This window comes from Gorilla gorilla, chromosome 18 (assembly GCF_029281585.2).
Source record: "Gorilla gorilla gorilla isolate KB3781 chromosome 18, NHGRI_mGorGor1-v2.1_pri, whole genome shotgun sequence".
Classification (NCBI taxonomy): domain Eukaryota; kingdom Metazoa; phylum Chordata; class Mammalia; order Primates; family Hominidae; genus Gorilla; species Gorilla gorilla.
The window spans coordinates 4,701,909-4,722,745 of NC_073242.2; the positions used below are offsets into that span (position 1 = coordinate 4,701,909).

Consider the following 20,837-nt stretch of genomic DNA (forward strand, 5'->3'; position numbering starts at 1 on the left):
CCTCATTCAAGTCCCCTACCTGCATCCCTGGCGGGGCATCTGCGGTCCAGCCCGGCAGGGACCCTGAGTTTGTGTCTGTGGGGGTGTGGCCTCTGGGGATGGGCACTGGTCACAGGTGAGCCGGCGTCGGGGCCACAGCCTTCACTCCCAGCTGCTGCAGGTCCTGGTTTCCGTATGTCACCCAGCGCCACGCTTCTTCACCCACGCAGAGCCACGCTCCACCTGTGCGTTCATGCTGACTTATTACCGACCCTTCTCGAGTGAGGAATTCTCTCCAAACTCCATTAGGCTTTCAGCTTCCAAATGAAATGAAATGGCTGATGAATCACTATATTTCAACATATTAGGAAAGATGGACCTATTTGCATCCGATGAGCAAAATGCACTTTTTTATTGATTGAAAAGTTGATGAGGCAAACAAATCAGGGAAAATGGCTCCCTTTTCATTCCCCTCTGAGCAGCAAATCAAGCGACTTAAAAGAGCTTTGAATGAGTCAACAACAAAATGCCCCTAAATGTGGAAATGTGAAGTGCAAACATTTCAGCCTCACTGTCAGTGCCCACCGAGGACACAGCCCGCCTCCCGCCCTGGGAAGCTGGGGGCTGTGGAGGATCCCGGCCACGTGGACATCCAGCCACATCCCAAAGTCTCCAAGGGGAGATGGGGTCCCCAGCAAGCCTGTCCGGATTAGCCAAGATGAGGGGCTTCAGGAGTCAACGCAGATGGAGCTGCCAGGCACGGTGGCTCAAGCCTGCCATCCTAACTCTTTGGGAGGCCAAGGCAAGAGGATCACCTGAGCCCATGAGTTCAAGGCCAGCCTGGGCCACATAGGGAGACCTCCCCCATCTCTAAAAAGATTTTTAAAAATTAGCCAGTTCTGATGGCACCTGCAGTCCCAGCTACTGGGGAGGCTGAGGTGGGAGGATCGCTTGAGCCCAGGCATTAGAAGCTCCAGTGAGCTATGATCATACCACTGCACTCCAGCGACAGGTGAGACCCCGTCTAAAAAATATCTCACAACAAGAGAGAGAGAGGGAGGGAGGAGCCTGCACGGGCTGAACTATTTCAGTGTCCTGGGGCTGCTGTAATGCAGGCTTACAACATCAGAAATTTATTCTCTCCCAGTTCTGGACGCCACAAGTCCAAAATCACGGTGTGGGCAGCACGCAGCACACTCCTTCCGGAGGCCCTGGGGGGATCCCTCCCTCTTCCAGCTCTGGGGGCTCCACGCCCCTGCTGCGGCCGACGCTCCAGTCCCTGCCTCTGTCCTCACAGGGCCTGCTCTGTGCATCTGTCTCTATTCTGCTCTGCTCTTCACAGAGGAACACCAGTGACTGACTTGGGACTCAGCCTCAATCCAGGGTGACCTCGTCCCAAGATCCTTAATTACATCTGCAAAGCCCTGCTACCAAGGAAGGTTGCATTCTGAGGTTTTGGGTGAACATGAATTTTGGGGGCAGGACACTGTCCAGCCCAGTGCCAGGCGCCGCTGTGGGCCAGGCCCTTTGACTCTTGCAAGCCCACGATGGCTACAGAGCTCCAAGGAGGCAGCTTCCTGGAGGAGGCGGCCCAGCTCATCAGAGAACCAGCATGTCTTCCCCTTGGGTTCTGGAACCAGCACTTTTAACGGTAAGTCCTTTTGGACCACGCTGATCCGGGCTGAGACCCTGTCGCCTGCCGCGCGCCTTGGGCAGAGGTTAGACAGGCCGCGCACCTCCGAGCTTTGACGCGTCCTTCCTCCAAAGGGTGGAGGCCCCACAGGGTGAGTGCAGGTCGGGGATGGGCCGTGGGGTTGCCGGGAGGGGACCAGTGGGGGCTTGCAGTGTTCTCGGGAGGGCCCGGGGCTGGGGGCAACCGAGACCTGCTTCGGTGGGTGAGTGGAGAAGCAACTGGGGGGTTTCCTTCAGCGCTGGAGAGAAATGGGTGATGAAGCCTGGGAAAGGCGTGGGGGGCCCGAAGCGCGCACCACGGTGAGAAGGCTGCGCGTGGTCGGATTCCAGCTCCACCGCGTCTGCGAAAGACTGAGCTGCGCCGGCCGGGGGAGGGTCGGAGGCTGCCGGGGGTTGGGGGAGGAAGAGCCGGGGGCAGTTTAGGGCAGCGAATCCACCGCGGAGACAGGAACGGCAGGCGGTGCGATTCCCACCAGGACCTCTGCCATCGGACCGCGGGTTTCTGACGGGCCGGAGGCGCCCGAGACATCTCCGCGGAACGGCGCGTGAACCTGCGGCCGCGGCGGCGGGTCCGGGTGGAGATGGACGCTGGATGGGCTGTTTCCTGAGTTTGGTTCCCGTGGCGGGGTCGGCCCCTCACCCCTGCATTTGGCAGACCTGATGCGGAGCCCGAGGGTGGCTGTTGGCCTGGGGCAGGGAAGGGGCTCTCTAGATCGGGGGTCCCACCTGCTGGGCTTGGGGAGCCCATTTGGCCTTCTCTGATTGGTCTGGAGTTGCAGGTGGGGCCACCTCAGGAAGCTGCTGTATCTGAGGGAGCCCGGGCCGCCCTGGGGGACGCTGGGGTTTGACTTCTGGGGCTGGGGGCTGCACGGGTGGGTCGGGGTCTGTCTGGGTTGGGGTCCGCGGCCGCGTGGGGTCTGGAGTGGCGTCTGCCTGGCTTGGGGGTCCTCAGCCGCATGCAGTTTGGGTCGAGGTCAGGGGTCCGCGGCCGCGTGGGGTCTGGGTCGCGGTCTGCCTGGCTTGGGGGTCCTCAGCCGCATGCAGTTTGGGTCGGGGTCGGGGTCTGCAGCTGCGTGGGGTGCGGCTCTCATGGCCCCTGTGCCTGGAATTCGCTCTCCAACCATTTCCTCTGCACGTTTCCCTGGAAAAGGACATGGGGTTCAGGGTGGTGGATGTGGACACCCCCTGAAACCCACCAGCCCTAGTCTGTGATGCCTGGATGGAGGGGCCACAGCCACACCAGCTCCCAGTCTCTTCCCAGACACCCTAGCCCCTGGAGGCAGTGTCCCCCCGTGAGGCGTGTCATCCCTAAGCGCCCCACACGCCTGCTCCTGGGCATCCTCCTGGGTGGTGATGTGGTGCGGCTCTGCGTCCCCACCCAAACCTCACATGGAAATGGAGTCTGCAGTGTGGCGGTGGGGCCTGGTGGGGAGGGACTGGGTAGCAGGGGCGGATTTCTCGTGAATGGCTTGACCCCGTCCCTCCTGGTGCTGTCCTGGAGCTTGTGAGTGGCCATTTAAATGTGTCCTGCACCTGCTCTGTCTTTCTCGTTCCCGCTCATGCCATGTGAGACACCTGCTCCCGCTTCGCCTTCCACCACGGTTGGAAGCTTCCTGGGGCCTCTCCAGAAGCAGAAACACCTGTGCTTTCCATATAGCCTACAAAGCCTGAGCCAATCAAACTCTTTTCTCTATAAATTACCCAGTCTCAGGTTTTTGTTTGTTTGTTTGTTTGTTTTGGTGGAGGCGGTGGTGGACAGCGTCTCTCTCTGTCGCCCAGGAGGGAGTGCAGTGGGGCGATCTCAGCTCAATGCACCCTCTGCTCCCGGGTTGAAGTGATTCTCCTGCCTCAGCCTCCTGAGTAGCTGGGATTACAGTTATGTGCCACCATGCCTGGCTAATTTTTATATTTTTAGTAGAGACGGGGTTTCACCATGTTGGCCAGGTTGGTCTCGAACTCTTAACCTCATGATCCCCCTACCCCCAACCCCCCACCTTGGCCTCCCACAGTGCTGGGATTACAGGCGTGAGCCACCACACCCGGTCGTGGGTATTTTCTAGCAATGCAAGGACAGACCACCGCACCAGGTGAACACCCCTGATGGCAGTAATGAGGCACACCTGGGGGTGCCCCCGTGGCAGACACACCTGAAGGTGATTGGGGTTCCCAGCGAGGGAATCTGGGAGGAGCCAACCGGAGACCCAAGTCCTCTCTATGAGAAACATCTGAGCCCTGGCCCGTCCTGTGGAACCCGGGCCATGCTGGGGATTCAGACCCTCTGTTTTGGGTTCAACGGAGGCTGCAGGTGGAGGTTGTTGGGGGAGGGTGCTAAGTGAAAATGCTGTAGGAAGGGCGTGCTTCTTGCGTTGGTTGTGATTGTGGGTTTTGCAGTGGTTGTGTTTTTGTGGTGGTTGTGGTTTTTGTTGTGGTTGTGGTTTTTGTTGTGGTTGCGATTTTTGCGGTGGTTGTGACTGTGGGTTTTGCGGTGGTTGTGGTTTTTGAGATGGTTGTGGTTTTGCAGTGGTTGTGGGTTTTGCACTGGATGTAGTTCTCCCACCCCACCTGCTGCCACTGGACCCTCTCCCCTGTGTGTAGCCCCCGCTAGGACCCCATGTCTGGATCCTGGCTCTGGGTCTCTTCTCTGGCCTCGTGAGACTGGCGCCATCTCCACTGGAGCCAATAGGCGTTCGGCACAGCTACCCCCAGCTCCCTCTGTCTCTGGATGAGTTGGTGGCCGCTCCTATGCAGGAATGCCCATGGCCTTTGGCATCACACAGGGTCGGGATCCTGGCTGTGACCCCTCCCCCAGTGACTTCCTGCGGGACTGATGGCCAGAGAGGGGGCCTGTCGGCCCTGCAATGCCCCTCCCACCATCAGCCACACTGAGTTCTGGGCAGGAGTCCCCTGGCCTTGGTCCCACCCACCCCAGGAGGATCCAGTGAGTCCGGTCTCCACCTGGGACACCGCAGAGGTCAAGCCCACCACTGTGAGGCTCAGTGGCTGCTGGGAGCCATGGCAACTCCGCAGGGATGGTCTTCGGTCCCCTCTCCAGGGACCCCACCCTAGCTGTGACCTGTCCCACGGCACCTGTACCGTGACACCCTCCTTGCTGTCCATGTGGCTATGAGGGCTGCCCTTTGCACGTCCATTCCGAGCCGCAGCCCTAAAGCAGTGCTGGGCTCACCAGGCCCCTCTGTGGATGCCGCCGCTGTCTGTGCAGTGGGATGTTAATAGTCTCCGCGTCATGTGGCTGTTAATTTTGGAAGCTCGCCCCCTTCCTCCTCCCCCCACTGTGGTCCTGCCTTCACACCCCGCTGCCTGAGTCAGCGCCCACGGCTGCACCAGATGCTAGGTTTGGCCCCAGCTGAGGGGCTGGTGTCGCACACGCAGGCAGGGGGCCTGGTAATGGGGGCTATACCATCTGCATGAACGGCCTTGCTACTTCCCCCTGCCCTGCCCAGCACAGGCTGAGTCCACAGCCCAGACAGCAGTGCCCTGAGAGCTGCCTGGCACACCCCGGGAAGAGGATGAATCTTGCCATATGGGGAGGCTTTGGCCCCGAGAGCTGCCTGGCACACCCCGGGAAGAGGATGAATCTCGCCATATGGGGAGGCTTTGGCCCCGAGAGCTGCCTGGCACACCCCGGGAAGAGGGTGAATCTTGCCATATGGGGAGGCTTTGGCCCCGAGAGCTGCCTGGCACATCCCGGGAAGAGGGTGAATCTTGCCGTATGGGGAGCCTTTGGCAGGAGTGGGGCTGCCTGGTGACCGCGTGAAGCACCTCCTGGGATGAACCAGGGCCCTGCCAAAGCTGAGGCTGGGCCGGGACTCCTGGGGCCTCATTGTCTGCGAGGAGGTGGGTCCCAGCTGGGCTGCGGCAGGGGCCAGGAGGTACCTGCATCTGCCCTGATCTCCCTCCTCACACCTGCAGAGCCCCTCCACTCACTGAAAAGCAGGGTGTCCTGGGTGGGCCCCGGCCTGAGCATCCAGAGACTCAGCTCCAAGCCAAGCCCTTTACCCTCTCTGAGCCTCAGTTTCCCCATCTTCAAATGAAGATGGCCAAGGAGAGCAGGCCCCGCCCCCCAGCTGGGCCTATCAGAGTGCACAGAGGTGCCCAGGCAAGCAGGCCCCGCCCCCCAGCTGGGCCTATCAGAGTGTATAGAGGTGCCTAGGTGAGCAGGCCCCGCCCCCCAGCTGGGCCTATCAGAGTGCTGGTGCAGGCCTGAGGCCTCACCTGGGTGGTACAACCCGCTGGCGGAGGAAAGAGCTGCCCTAGCCCAAGTGGGACTGGGGGGTCCCCATGATCCCCCAGGAGGGTGGGGGTCTTGTGTGGGAGTCTCTCACCAGCTCCAGTCGCGGTTTCCAGGGCATATTCACTCAAATTCCTCATCCTCACCTTCCCCCAAGTGCAGGCCCGGCAGTGGCTTCTACGTGGGGCTGGGAGGGGGCAGGTCTTTGGTGCTCATGGGACGTCACTCCACACTGGGCACTGGTCCAGGTGCCAGGGGACAGAGCGGGCACCCCAGCGGGTTGTGTGGGTGAGGGCCTCAGCACTGCCCCCGCCTCCCATCCTGAAGGCTGGAGTAGCCTGGGAAGCTGCATTTTAATGAGCACCCCATTTTAACAGAGTGCCCACTGATGCTGGAGACCACGGCCAGGAGGGTCAGCCACCCCCAGGGCCCCAGGGGCGGGACTCAGGCCCCTGCAGAAGGCCCCATCCTTGAAACCCTTTGAGGGTCTCCCTGTTTCTCTCTGGACCCCGGGCCACGCTCTGCCCTTGGCAGCTGCAGCCTGCATCTCACTCCAGACACCTTGGTGGGAAGCCCCTGCTGCCGGGTCCCCAGGCTGGAATCCGCACGACGTCAGGGCACCCTGTGCTCTTGGGGACGCTCTGCGGTAGATCCCTGAGGATCTCAGACACCACGACACCCTCCCAGCCCGGTCCCAGCGACACATGCCGGCAGCGCCTGCGCTAGCGTCTTTCTTCTCCTGTCGGGAGGCTGGTGACCCGCTGTGCTGCCCCGGTGGGGGGCTGATCTCTGACCTCCTGTCTGGCAGGCTGTGCTGCACCAGCCAGGGCTGGGAGGTGCACGTGGACCCGTGTTTATTGGAATCCTGCTGTGATCAGACCCGGGGGCGACATCGAGACCCACCAGGCCCCGCAGCCTCCTGTGAACATCTGCAGGCTGTTGGGGGCAGCGGTCGACGGAACAAGTGTGGGGCAGCCCGGGCTTCCCGGAGGAAGTGTTGCTTGAGCTGCCAGGGGAGTTACCTGCAGAAAGGGAGGTGGGGTGCACCAGGCAGGGGGGCAGCCAGGGCAAAGGCCTGATGCTCAGAGGGTGACGGTGGGCAGCGGGGCCCTTTGGAGGAGCGGAGGGAGGGCCCTGTTGGCTGCAGGGCACAGTGCCCCACACTCCTCCTGGCCGCCACCCCCAGGGCCCAGCCCAGTCCGGGGACTAAGACGAGAGGCCTCTGGGGTGTTCCAGATGAGCTGGAGTCAGCCTCTGTTGCTTTTGAATAATTACAGGGGAGTCAGCCCAGTGACCAATCCTCTGCCTGGTGGGGGAGGGGCACGGGCTTTGTGTCTGGGAGCTGCTGTCCTCAGCCTCAGGGGAGGGGGTGTCAAGGGCCGTGGAACAGGTCACAGCTAGGGTGGGGTCCCTGGAGAGGGGTCTGAGGACCGTCCCTGCGGAGTCCATCCAGCCACCATCAGTTGCCATGACTCCTGGCAGCCCCTAATCCTCACGGTGCTGGGTTTGACCTCTGCAGCGTCCCAGGCGGGCATGACCTCATTTGATCCTCCTGGGGTGGGTGGGACTGAGGCCAGGGGACTCCTGCCCAGAACTCAGGGTGGCCGATGTGGGGAGGGGCAGTGTGGGGCCGACAGGTCCCCTCTCTGGCCATCAGGCCCCCAGGAGGGCCCAGGTGCTTGGAGGTGGGGGTGTCCCAGCTTGATGTTGGGGATGTGAGTATATCCAGCGCCTGCCCACCCGCAGGGCTGAGCTCCCACTGGGCGCTGGGCCCTGACTCTCACACCGGACCCTGCACCCCTGGGGCACCCAGCGATTCCAGAACAGTGGGACCCCAGAGGCTTCTCAGGGAGCCCCAGAACATGACGGATGGGGGCCCAGGTGCGAGGCAGTGGGAGCTGGAGGAACACAGCCAGGGGCTGAGGCGAGAACCACGAGGATGGCGGCGGGCAGAGGCTGAGGGGAGGGGCAGCAGATGGAGATGGGGGAGGAGTTAAGGGTCACAAAGGGGTTCTCAGAGGATCTGCCTTGGGAAGCCACTGCTGTGGGAGGGTGGGAGGGATAGAGCCCAGGTACCTCCAGAGAGGATGGAAAGGCTTATGGGGCGGATTCTGGGCAGGGGCCCTGGGATCAGCCTGCAGCCTCCCCTGAGGGCCTGGCCATGGCCGCAGGCTGGGCAGGAGGGGAGGGGACCTTGGGGCTGGGTGCCGTGGTCCTCTAAGCACTCTTGCTCGATGATAAACATAATACGTGCTGCTTGCAGAACATGTGGAAACACTGAAACGCTTAAAGGAGAGAACATGGTCCCGGTACCCGGCCTTCAAGGGAGCTGCTGGCGCCTGTTCAACAGGAGCCGACCCCACCTGTGAACAGACGGCAGGCGGCTGCTCCCATGTCCCCTCAGAGAGGGGCCCTCCGAGTTCTGCTGTCACCTGGGGGCGCCTCACTTCAGCCAGTGGCGGGGCTCCCTGGGTCGGCACAGGGGCTGGGGGACCTCCTGGTGGGAAAATGTCCGGTGATCCCCAGCCTCCGCGCTCAGCGGGAGGAGGCACTCAATCCCGCTTCTTACAACCAGCGGCGCTCACGGCGGGCCCGGGGATCAGCATCCCGGGAGCTTCTCAGGAATGCAGATTCCCAGGCCCTCACTGCCTCGGGAGTTGGGGGCCCAGCTCGAGGCCCAGGAATCTGCTTTGAGGACCCAGGTGACTCTGCTGCCTGCCTGAGAACCCCACCCTAGGTGAGGGACTAAGGTGTACCCATGGATTCATTTCAGGGGAAATAAAAATAACAACTTAGCAGGTAATCTATGTTTAAATATGTGTAGGATCCACAAATAAGGCATGGATAAAACCCGAGTGGAGTGTCCTGGAAATCCCACGACCACGGACCCCCTCTCGCTGGGGCTGCCTGCGGCCCCCGCCAGCCTCCACACATCCACTTCTCTCCACAACCCCAGCCCACCCCTCAGAGACGAGTCTGCAGAGCCCCTGACCCTCTCCCCTTGAACAAGGACCCTCCACGCTCTTCAGACTCTCGACCAGGGACCCCCTGGACTCCTGCTGGCGGCAGGACCCCCACCCCAAGCTGGGGTCTACCACAGAGCGGACAGCAAGAAAATAGGGTGGGGGCGCAGGCGATCATGGGGTCACTGCCAGTGGGACCAGGGCTGTGGGCGAGTGCGCGAGGGTTCCCGGAGGCCAGACGTGGGACCCGGGAGTCGAGCAGGTGAAGCGGCCCTGCCCCGCCCCCACCAGGCACTGGCTCCGCCCCGCCCCGCCCCGCCCCGCCCCCTCCCAGCCGGCGCCCGAGAGCCCGGAGCCAGTGCCGCGCGGACATCGGGGCTCCCCCGTTCAGAGGGCGCCGCCTCCCAGGTGAGTGCCGCCCGCCCCTGTCCCCCTCCCGCGCGGGCACCCCCTGCCCTCGGCTGTTATCCCCACTGGGGGTTTCACCCTGTGTGCGCAGCCCCGGCCCGGGGTCCCGCCGTGCGCCCCCAGCCCGCTGCAGGCACTGTCCGCCACGCGCCCTCCGCACACCCGCGGGGCTCTCCTGCCGCCGCCGGGGGTCCCTCCCCTCCCGTTCCACCCACTCCCAGCAGCTCCATCCCTCCCATCTCCTGCCCCCACCCCACAACTCACCATCTGCAGGCACCCCGTGTGCCAGGGTCAGCCCAGAAGCTACAGGGGACCCAGATGGCCCCACTCTGCCCACCGCGCCGCTCCCGGCCTCTCCTCCCCACGACGGGGGCCACAGCGGGGCTGGCTCCTGGAGCTGGAGGAGAGTGGGTAGGGCTAGGGAGGGCTCGGAGCCTGGGGCTGGGGGCTGGAAGTGGCACTCAGGCCACAGGGAACCACTGGGCCACGGAAGGAGGGTCCCAGGGTGCCCGTGGCACCCAGCGAGGGGAGGATCCGCAATTTGGGTACGGGGGGAGGCAACTGGTGCCTGCGCCCAGCTGGGTCCGTGAGCTCCTGGAAGGCAGCAGGCAGAGGCCAGCACCCAGGGGCCCTGTGACCTGGCACCCACAGATGGGTTCCCTGAAACCCAAGACTGGGGAGGCTGGGGTGCCACCCCGCCCGCTGCGAACAGAGCCCCCTCCTGTCCAAGGCACCGCGTGTACCTGGAATCCTCCTGGCGTCTTCGCCCTCCCCAGAATAGAGAACACGCCACTGGGGTGTGTGCCTTTGGCCCTCCTCCCCCACCCCAGACCCACCCACGTGCCCGACCCACTGTCCCCAGCCTGCCAGCCTGCCTGGGGCCCCCTCAAGGGCGAGAGAGCTGAGTGCATGGTGACAGAAGTTGGGGATGGTTCCAGCGAGGCTGAGCCCTTTCTAAAGGGAGTGATTCTGGACTATGTAGGTGGGGACTGCCAGAGCCTCCTGGGCAGAAACTGGTCGATAGCACCAAGGACAGGGGCCTGGCGTTGATTTCCAGAGCGAGACCCAGCGGGGCTGTCAGGAGGTGCCTGGTGTGGAGGGTGCCCCGAGAAGCGTTCGCGGAGCACGCGGGACCCCTGCTGCTGCTGCTCCAGGCTGGCCCACACCTGCCTCAGTTTCCCTCTCCTGGGGAGGGTATGTGCCCCTGGCCACAGGCTGCCAAAGGGACAGGTGGCGTGTATGTGGGGGACAGGCGGGGGTGCCATTGGCTGCACTCACAGAGCTGGACCCCAAGGGGGCAGTGGCCTGCCACCAGCCCACCCTTACGACAGAGGAAACAGGTCAGAACGCTTGTCCTGGGAGCACAGGCCTGGCTCAGGGGCCTTTGGAGGGGCTGGGGCCTGTAGTCTTAGCTAGGGTGTCCCCCCACGTTTGCCCCTGCCCAGCACACATTGGAGGAGCCCGGGTGGGTCTGCAGCCTCTCCAGGGTGCGGCGTGGGCCCCGGCCGCGTGAGCCGCTGCCTCCCCGAGCAGCAGGTTCCGCAGCCCCTCCAAGCTGCAGCCGCATCGCTGCCCCCCGTGAAGGAGCCGGCTCCCCGACCTCGTGCTGGGCTAGCCTGGAAGGGGTTGGCAGGGTGCAGGCTAGACCTCCATCCAGTCATGGAGGGCTTGGTGCTGAGGCCCCGCCTCTGGTCCCAGGCCCCTGTGAAGACTGCCCCCTTCTCCGAGGAGCCCAGTGGCCTCCTGGATGCTGGGGAAACGCTGGGCTGCTTAGGGCAGCTTGTGGGAGCAACCGTTGAGCGCCCAGTATATGCCAGCCCCGCTGTGGTCCCCGTCGTGGGGAGGTGAGGCCGGGAGTGGTGCAGTGGGCAGACTGGGGCCAGCTGGGTCCCCTGTGGCTTCTGGGCTGACCCTGGCACACCGGGCACCTGCAGATGGTGAGTTGTGGGGTGGGGGCAGGAGATGGGAGGGATGGATGCTGCTGGGAGTGGATGCACGCAGCACCCTGCACACAGAAGCTCACTCAGTTTCATCTGCTCAGCAACCCTACAGTTTGCAGGAGTTGCCTATCCCAGAAGCTGGGCTCAGAGAAGCCCGTGACTTACCCCAGACCACGCAGCCCGTGTGGGGAGTGGGCAGGGGGCGGGGTCTCTCCCAGTGCCATGTCAGGCTGAGCAGATCCCTTCGTGGCCGAGGGCTCAGGATCAGAAAGCTCCTAATGCTGGCTCCCCCTCCAGTGAATCCCCCACCCACAAGGGACAGGGCCACCGGGACAATTCCCCGTGAGTGCGTAATTTTATGATTCAGAGGATGACTGCTTCCAAATAACGGCTCTTGCAGAATTATGTTCCAAGAGTCAGGTACAGCAATAATGGTCTATTTGTGTCCTTTGCTGCTCTGAAGTCTAACTCCGGAGGTGGAGCACTGGGGGCCGCAGAGCCGGGGACCTGGCAGCCTGTGGAGCCCCTTGCTGGGCTCTGGGCATGGGAGTGGCCTTGGAGGAACCCTGAGGCTCCTCTGAAGCTAAGAAGCTACAAAGACAGGGAGGCTGAGGCAGGAGGATCGCTTGAGCACAGGTCGAGGCTGCAGTGAGCTGTGATCACAGCACCACTGCAATCCAGCTCGGGCAACAGAGCAAGACCCCATCTCGAAAACAAAAAATCAAACAGGCATTTGGGAACCACATGTGCTGGGGACCCAGGGCCTGTGTTGGAGATGGACCGGAGCCCGACAGCCGGCCTCTCCCTGTCCCACCATCGGTGGCTCCTCTGTCCCCTCCACCTGGCCTCCTTGGTACGGAGGAATGGGCCGAAAGTGCCTCCCCAGGGAGGGCTGCAGCTCAGAGGCCTCTGCACCTGGGCCGCCATCCCGTCCACCTGGACTCCCACGCAGCCCGCAGGCTGTCTCCAGACCACTGTCCTTCCGGAATGCATGCTCCACAGGCAGCCCGAGGGAGCCGCAAACATGGCATGTTGGATTTCCGTGCTGGTCCCTGGGCAGCGGAGAGCCACAGGCCTCTTCCCCTCCCTCTCCCTCTCCCTCCCTCCCTCTCTCCCCCTACCCTGTCTCTCTCTCTCTCCCCCCACTCTCTCTCCCTCCCTCTCTCTCTCCCCCCACCCTGTCTTTCTCTCTCCCTCCCCACCTCCCCCTCCCTCTCCCCCATACCCTGTCTTTCTCTCTCCCTCCCTGCTACCCCCTCCCTCTCCCTCTCCCTCCCTCTCTCCCCCCACCCTGTCTTTCTCTCTCCCTCCCCACCTCCCCCTCCCTCTCCCTCCCCCCTCTCCTCCCCTCCCCCTCCCTTTCCCTCCCTCTCTCCCTCTCTCCTCCCCACCCCCTCCCTCTCCCTCCCTCTCTCCCTCTCTCCTCCCCACCTCCCCATCCCTCTCCCTCTCCCTCCTCTCTCTCTCCCCCACCCTGTCTTTCTCTCTCCCTCCCCACCTCCCCCTCCCTCTCCCTCCCTCTCTCCCTCTCTCCTCCCCGCCTCCCCATCCCTCTCCCTCTCCCTCCTCTCTCTCTCCCCCTACCCTATTTTTCTCTCTCCCTCCCCGCCTCCCCCTTCCTCTCCCTCTCCCTCTCTCTCTCCCCACACCCTTTCTCTCTCCCTCCCCACCTCCCCCTCCCTCTCCCCCATACCCTGTCTTTCTCTCTCCCTCCCCGCCTCCCCCTCCCTCTCCCCCATACCCTGTCTTTCTCTCTCCCTCCCTGCCACCCCCTCCCTCTCCCTCTCCCTCTCTCTCTCCCCCCACCCTGTCTTTCTCTCTCCCTCCCCACCTCCCCCTCCCTCTCCCTCCCCACACCCTATTTTTCTCTCTCCCTCCCTGCCACCCCCTCCCTCTCCCTCTCCCTCTCTCTCTCCCCACACCCTGTCTTTCTCTCTCCCTCCCCACCTCCCCTCTTCTCCCGCCCCCGGGGTCTGCAAGGAGGCCACTGCTCCGTCCCTGCTGAGGATTCTGCTGCACTCTGGCTCCTGCCTGTGGGAATCCGTCCTGTCTCTCTGGCTGGTGTCTCTCTGGCTGGCGTCCCTGCCCAGATGCCGCAGCTTGATGGGGATGCTCTTTCATTCCTTTATGCTGCTTGGGACAGGTGTGCTCCCAGACGGAATCCTGTCGCCAGTTCTGGGGGAGCCCGGCCAGGCTCTCCCCCTGCCCACCCCACAGAGCCCTCTCTGGACCTCGTGCCAGCACCCTGCTCCAGTGAATCAACCCTCTTCCCATTCACCAATTCTCTCTCCAGTGCTGTCCACACTGGAGTTGGTTCTGACCACTTTTGTAGTGTTTTTTTTCCACTTAAATGATTGTATTTTTTACATCCAGGATTTGTAATTTTTAAAAATAGATGCCTGTTCATTTTACTTCTTAGAAGCCAAATGTATTTCCTAACATTTTATCCATGCTGTCTCTGTGGATCCTGCACATATTTAAACATAGCCTAAGTGTACCTGTTTGCTTGTTATTTTTATCTCCCTGAGATGGATCCACGGGTCCACTGGCCCTGTTGATTTTCTGAGTCGTATTTCTTAGTGTGTTTGGGCGACGCGAGCTTGGGGATGTTGATTTCTAGGTTTGTTGGGGACAGAGGGCTTTCTCTTTGTGCTGTCAGCCTTGTGTTCTGGGCTCCCCCGTCCCCAGCTCTCCTTTCCTTGTCTACCAGATTTCAGTGGCCTTGGCCCAGCCCCGCAGCCCCCAGCCAGGACTGTGGCCTTTCCTGGCAGCTGCTGGGGTCGTCCTGTGCTCTGAGGTGCCTCCGGGGTCAGGGCCGGTCAGCTGAGCAGGCCCAGGGCTCCAGACAGCACATGCTGAGGTCACCAGAGCCGGCTCCACCCCTGCTCAGGCCGAGGTCCCCCAGGGAGGGGCTTGTCCCTGGTCTGGATCCTGGGGGGCACTTTGATTCTCTGCTGGCCACCCCCAGAGTCACACAGCTCCAGGGTCAACCCAAACATCCGGACTTCCTCCGCCCCACTCGTCAGGGGAGGCATTGATCTTCTTTTTGAGACAGGGTCTTGCTCAGTCACCCAGGCTGGCATGCAGTGGTGCAATCACAGCTCACTGCAGCCTCAACCTCCTGGGCTCAAATGATCCTCCTGACTCAGCCTCCTCAGTGGCTGGGACTACAGGCGCCCGCCACCACACTTGGCTAATTTTTGTATTTTTTGTAGAGACAGGGTCTCACCATGTTGCCCAGGCTGGTCTTGAACTCCTGTCCTCAGGTGATCCACCCGCCTCGGCCTCCCACAGTGCTGGGATGACGGGCTTGAGCCACCGCACCCAGCTGGAGTATCATTTTTATGAATGATTTCAAAAATGCAGAAAAATACAAAAACAATGTACGAGGTACACACGTGCCCATGGCCTTGAACCCACAGACGTCACCATTCCCAGCCCACCCTTCTCCATGGACACCCCTCCCTCCCCTCCCCCAAGTCTCCCCTGTTCTCTCTCTGGGCCACAGTGGGGGGTTCCAGGGCCTGGGAGGGGGCTCAAAGCTCCGATGGGACTGGGCAGTGTCAGGTGGCTGGAGCCCCCACACGCTGTGCCTCTGACCCGCCCACACCCCCACGGCGGCTTCTCCTCCGGGCTGCAGGGTGTGCAGCCCCCGCCTGCAGTCCCCTCTCCTTCGCCCTGTGTGACTCCTGGGGCTCCATGTGACCACTCTGTGTGGTTTGTGTGTTTGCTTCTCTGCAGCCACCCCGTGGGGAGGGCGGTGTCTCTCTGGCCCTGTGCTGTGCCCCCGCCTGGGTTTACAGATGTCTGTCATTGCTGTGGGGGTGACGGTCCCTGCGCTGGCCTGGAGAGAGGTTTGGGGCCGACGGGCAGCGGGCACCCCGGTGAAAGTCCCTCGAGGCTGCGGTGGCGACACCACGTCCAGCCCCTTCTCGGGTCGTCCTAGCCAGGCGCCATTCATCCCAGGCGGACAGGGGGCCGACCACCGGCCCCGTCTCTCTCCACTGCCACCTCTCCCTGTGTGTCCTGGGAGGGGCCGCCCGCTGGGCCTCGGCCCCTTACCTGGTAGACGAGGGCAGCAGCACTGCAGGGCAAGCTCTGAGGGGCTTCAGGGAGACGCAGGTGCTGGCCTCAGACTCCAGGATGCTGCGGCCAGGCCAGGCGCCATCTGGGTGCAGGGGCGGCCACAGGGCAGCCGTCGCCGTATCGACAGCAGCCGTCCGTCTGGGCTCCCGGGGCCACCTGCCCGCCGCTCCTTCCTCTCCTGGCTTATTTTCCAAACAATTTGCTTAATGTGATTCCCGGCCAAGCTGAACATGACTAATCGTGTTTACCCGGTGATCCCGCGCCTCCTGGCAGGCGGGGCTGGGGCCCAGGAGGAAGGAATGCCTGCATGTGCCGGTTCAGGGACTCACCACCCTGGCGTCCTCCCTTCTTCTCTTGCAGAGCCCGACGCACCCCCGGGCTGCCGCCATGGAGCCCCTGTTCCCAGCCTCCACGCCCAGCTGGAACACCTCCTCCCCGGGGGCTGCCTCTGGAGGCGGTGACAACAGGACGCTGGTGGGGCCGGCGTCCTCGGCGGGGGCCCGGGCAGTGCTGGTGCCCGTGCTGTACCTGCTGGTGTGTGCGGCCGGACTGGGCGGGAACACGCTGGTCATCTACGTGGTGCTGCGCTTCGCCAAGATGAAGACCGTCACCAACATCTACATTCTCAACCTGGCAGTGGCCGACGTCCTGTACATGCTGGGGCTGCCTTTCCTGGCCACGCAGAACGCCGCGTCCTTCTGGCCCTTCGGCCCCGTCCTGTGCCGCCTGGTCATGACGCTGGACGGCGTCAACCAGTTCACCAGTGTCTTCTGCCTGACAGTCATGAGCGTGGACCGCTACCTGGCAGTGGTGCACCCGCTGAGCTCCGCCCGCTGGCGCCGCCCGCGTGTGGCCAAGCTGGCGAGCGCCGCGGCCTGGGTCCTGTCTCTGTGCATGTCGCTGCCGCTCCTGGTGTTTGCGGACGTGCAGGAGGGCGGTACCTGCAACGCCAGCTGGCCGGAGCCCGTGGGGCTGTGGGGCGCCGTCTTCATCATCTACACAGCCGTGCTGGGCTTCTTCGCGCCGCTGCTGGTCATCTGCCTGTGCTACCTGCTCATCGTGGTGAAGGTGAGGGCGGCGGGCGTGCGCGTGGGCTGCGTGCGGCGGCGCTCGGAGCGGAAGGTGACGCGCATGGTGTTGGTGGTGGTGCTGGTGTTTGCGGGATGTTGGCTGCCCTTCTTCACCGTCAACATCGTCAACCTGGCCGTGGCGCTGCCCCAGGAGCCCGCCTCCGCCGGCCTCTACTTCTTCGTGGTCATCCTCTCCTACGCCAACAGCTGCGCCAACCCCGTCCTCTACGGCTTCCTCTCTGACAACTTCCGCCAGAGCTTCCAGAAGGTTCTGTGCCTCCGCAAGGGCTCTGGTGCCAAGGACGCTGACGCCACGGAGCCGCGTCCAGACAGGAGCCGGCAGCAGCAGGAGGCCACGCCGCCCGCGCACCGCGCCGCAGCCAACGGGCTTATGCAGACCAGCAAGCTGTGAGAGTCCAGGCGGGGGGTGGGCGGCCCCGTGTCACCCCCAGGAGCGGAGGTTGCACTGCGGTGACCCCCACCCATGACCTGCCAGTCAGGATGCTCCCCGGCGGTGGTGTGAGGACAGAGCTGGCTGAAGCCAGGCTGGGGTGGACACCGGGCAGTAGGTTCCCCACCGTGACCGAGCACTCCCTCTAGCCGTCTGCCACACGGCGGGGGCTCCTGGGAGGTAGGGGAGGTGGCCAGACCAGTGGGGGGCTCCGCCGTGCCGTGCAAGTGCTCAGGGCCGCCTCACCCTCCATCCGGCCCCAGCCCATGCTGGCCTTCCCTCTGGGGAGCGACTTTTCCAGAAGGCCGGCCAGGCGAGAGGGTCTTCCTGACGGCGGAGCTGACCTGCCCGGCCCACCAGCTGCATGTCAGCTCCGAGCCACCGGGTCCCCGTCCGAGGCTGCTCTGCTAAGTTAAAGACACCCGAAAGCGCTTGACTCAGGTCCCTGGAGTCCCTGGCCAGGGCCCCGGCCCCTCACTTGCCCTGCACTGTGTGGACTCTGGGGATGCAGGTGTAAGGGGAGTGTGGCTGGGCAGCCCCTGGTCAGCCAGGGTCACGCCTGTCCTGGGGGCCCCACCCTGCTGCCCGACACCCCCCATGGGAGGCTGCGGGCGGCAGTTGCTGTCTCAGAGAGGGGAGCATGGGGGCTTGGGCGCTGGCCTAGCCAGGGGCGAGGTGGGGAGGCGGCTGGTGCAGAGGAGAGCCGGGGACTGAGGTTGGGGTGGAGGCTGCAGCCCTCCAGGCTGCTGGGGGTGCAGATGGCTGTGCCGTGCTGAGATTGGCTCTGTCTGGAGGGGTCCAGTGTGGGGTGCCTGAGGGTACCAGGGAGAGGTGCTCCTGCTGCAGGAGGACCTGAGGGTCGGGGCTTGGAGAGGACAGGGAACCTGCGGCCGTCTCTTCTGCTTTGGGGCAGGGGCTCTGGCCCGGGAGAGGGAACGGGGACAGGAGCAAAGGATGGTCATCCAGGCGCAGCGGGGAGCTGCTCCTCAGGCCACAGCAGACAGCACTGCTGAGAGGCGGCGGCCGCGCGGGTGACGCAAATGGCAGGCCTTGGAAATCCCACCGCCCCCCACCTAGAATTGTCCCACCTCCCCCACCCCAAACACCAGCTTTTCCTGGCGCCCCAGGCCCAGAACGTGGGCCCAGAGAGCCTTGCTGGGGTCTCTGGGGCACCTTGGCCTTGCTCTGAGGCTGGAAGGAGAAGGACCAGGGTGCGGCATCACTCGGCCCCGGGGACCCCTCTGCCCTGCCCAGCACTGGCCCCGACCCGTGCTCCCGCCGTCTGCCCAGAGCAGGACCTCATCCTCCCGGAGGGCACAGGGAGCAGCTGAGTGGGCACAGATCCTGGCAGGAGAAAGGCCCAGGCTGAGGCCAGGCCTGGGAAACATCCGAGCAGTGAGGACACGCGTGTTTGACAACTGCTCCCCTGAATAAATGCGAGGATAAATGTTTGATTCTTTCCCCGAGCAAATATTGTCCCTGGAGCCGAGTGCAGCCAGCGCAGAGTGAGCGGAGCCTGGGCTCCCCCGAGGCCCGACACAGGGCCCGCCCCCAGCCCCAGCCCTGCTGAGCCAGACAAGGCCGGGACGGGGGGCAGCCAAATGCCCAGCAGGAAGCGGGAGGCGTGGAATTCGTGAACAGGGTGAAAAATGATGAAAGCTGCCTGGGGTCTTAGGCTGGAGCTGCCCCTCACGGCTTCTTGACAGCTCTGGGCGGGGCAGGGTGGGCTTCTGCAGGGGGTCCACAAATCTCTGCCTCTTGAGTCACCAAAGAGGGGTGCATCCAGGGTGCACTGGGGGAAACCGAGGCCCGTTCACACCGCAGCACCCCCCTCGACCTGCCTCCCCAGGGATTTGGGTGCCATGTTCATCCTCTCAGAAGGCTTTGGGGACCAAGCAGATGGCTCGGAAATCCCTGCCAAGATCAATTTCTCCAATTGATTTGACACCGGGCGCTCTCCCTGCAGGGCCGGCAGCCACGAGGGGCAGACAGAGGCGTCAGCGCCATCACTCTCGGGTGAAGACGCCCTTGACCCCCAGCCCATTCGACCCGGCCACAAGCCTCGGGCCACCCTGCTCCCCGCCTCGTCCAGCCTGAAGCCCCCAGGACCCCGGTCCCTGTCCGTCCCAGGCCCCAGCCTCATGGCCCTGCCGAGCTCCCCAGTCTGGTCCTGGCCACCCACAGCCCACATCTGTGCCTTTGGTCATAGCCTCGTCCCCATCAGGTGCACACCCTCCCCACAAACCAGACCTGCCACACACGGCCTCCTCTTCCCTTGACCCCCCCAGGACCCTGTCACGCTGACCTTCTGGGGACGGTGGGCTCATGACGGCAGCCCCACAGCTGGGCCTGGGACTTACTGCACTTGACCCCGTGGTCTGGCTGAGCCCTGAACACGTGTCTCCATCGGACAGACACACCTGCAGGGCACCAGCATGGGGCTGGGTCGTGGGATCAAGGTTGAACTGGACGAGCATTCCAGGCAGAGGGAACAGCCTATGGGAGGGCTCAGAGGCAAAGGGGCACAGGGGGGTTAGCTGTGGGGGTCAATTCAGAGAGAGGAGCAGATCCAGGCCCCTCAAGTTCTGCCCCCATGCTGCCCCAGGGAAGGACGAAGCTGCGCTCACTCCAGCTTGAGAGAGGAGACTGGATGAGAGGCGGGAAGAGGCACACACAGGGAATGTGCGGAGGCTGTGAGTCATTCAGGAGAACACGCAGCGGCCTGGGCCGGGGCCGGGGCCCCAGGGGTGCTCACGAGGCAGAGGCAGCCCCTCTCCAGGCCTGGAGAAGGGGGCAGTGGCTCCTGGCTGGTTCCTGCTTGGAGCACGTGGGAGGACAAGGCCCCGGGGTCTGATGGCCTCAGTGGGCTGGGAGGGCTGAAGATGTCTGGGGAGGTCCCGGGCAGCCCATGGACCAGGCTGGACAGAGCCAGGGGGAAGAGGACAAGGCCTGGATGCCCCCAGGGCACCAGCATGAAAGGCCGGGTGGGGTCAGGTGAGTGTCTGGAAGGAGCATGGGCCCTGGACCCCTACATCCTCACCTCCTGGGGCAGTGGGGGCCTGTGGGTGGCAGGGGCCGCAGAGCCGAGACCCCTTGCAGGCCACCTGAGAACCCGGTGGGGGCGGGGGGTGCGGCACGGAGCAAACATCCTGGGCGGGGTGGCTTCCCGGCCTGCGCGCATCACTGGGTTTTATTGGCTCTGGGCTCCAGCGACTCCAGTGACCTTGCTCAGGAAACGTGCCCGGGCAGGACGAGGAGGGCGGGAGGGATCTGTTTGCCTGGCAGAGCGGGTGTGGGGAAGACGGGGCCAAGGAGAAGCAGCCCCCACAGGCAGGAGGAGGTGTCGTTAGCTCCACAGTGAGGGAAACTGCGGCCGGGCCGTTGTGGATGCTGACAGACCCCGGCGGGCCGACCCTCATCCCAGCCCAGCCCCATCAGCAGGGGTGCCCTGGGGCGGGATGTGGGGGTCTGTGGAGGGACCCGGAAGGCCTCCTGGGGAGGGAAGGGGGCAGAGGCGACCGGCAGCCATGGGGTCCCCAGAAGCAACCACTGGCCTAGGGCCCCGGGGAAGCCGTTTCCTCCCACCAGACGAGACCCCAAGAGAGTGGGTGGGGTGGGGACGGGGAGTGGGACCAGCTGTGGGGTCTCAGGGAGGCAGTCTGGGGGAAGACTGCCCCTAGGACGGGCCCCTCTGCCCTCCCAAGGCCGGGTCTTGGCAGCACGAGCAACCCCTGTGGGTGCAGCAGAGGCAGGCGCTGGCCACGCTGCCCCGTGGAGGCCTGGAGCCACCTCGGGCTCTGCACTCCTGTGGGTGGCAGGAGCCGCCCAGGGCCCCTGGCAGGCTGTTAGGTGGAGTCAACCTCCTGGGTTCATTCTCTTCTGTCCCCACCCTGGCTCGGCCACAGCAGCCCCCGCCTCTGGCTACGTCTCCCTCCTTACTCCCAACCCCACCTCCACTTCCAGCCCCATTTTATCCCAAACACAAATCTGTTCATGTCC

General features: G+C 63.8%; 1 protein-coding gene and 1 pseudogene across 1 annotated transcript; one reads left to right on the top strand and one right to left on the bottom strand.

Moving 5' to 3' along the window:
- Window positions 1–1,129: 1,129 nt before the first annotated feature.
- Window positions 1,130–2,662, bottom strand: LOC129527493 (nascent polypeptide-associated complex subunit alpha, muscle-specific form-like; annotated as a pseudogene).
- Window positions 2,663–9,215: 6,553 nt separating this feature from the next.
- SSTR5 (somatostatin receptor 5) lies at window positions 9,216–18,364 on the top strand. Its single transcript, XM_055364868.2, has 2 exons — window positions 9,216–9,291; window positions 15,678–18,364. Exon 2 carries the CDS (start codon window positions 15,705–15,707, stop codon window positions 16,797–16,799), a length of 1,095 nt encoding a protein of 364 aa, XP_055220843.1. The 5' UTR covers window positions 9,216–9,291; window positions 15,678–15,704; the 3' UTR covers window positions 16,800–18,364.
- The last annotated feature ends 2,473 nt before the right edge of the window (window positions 18,365–20,837 follow it).

Bases quoted from the DNA above. Each gene is read 5' to 3' on its own strand.
- SSTR5 (XM_055364868.2), top strand. From the start codon at position 15,705: ATGGAGCCCCTGTTCCCAGCCTCCACGCCCAGCTGGAACACCTCCTCC.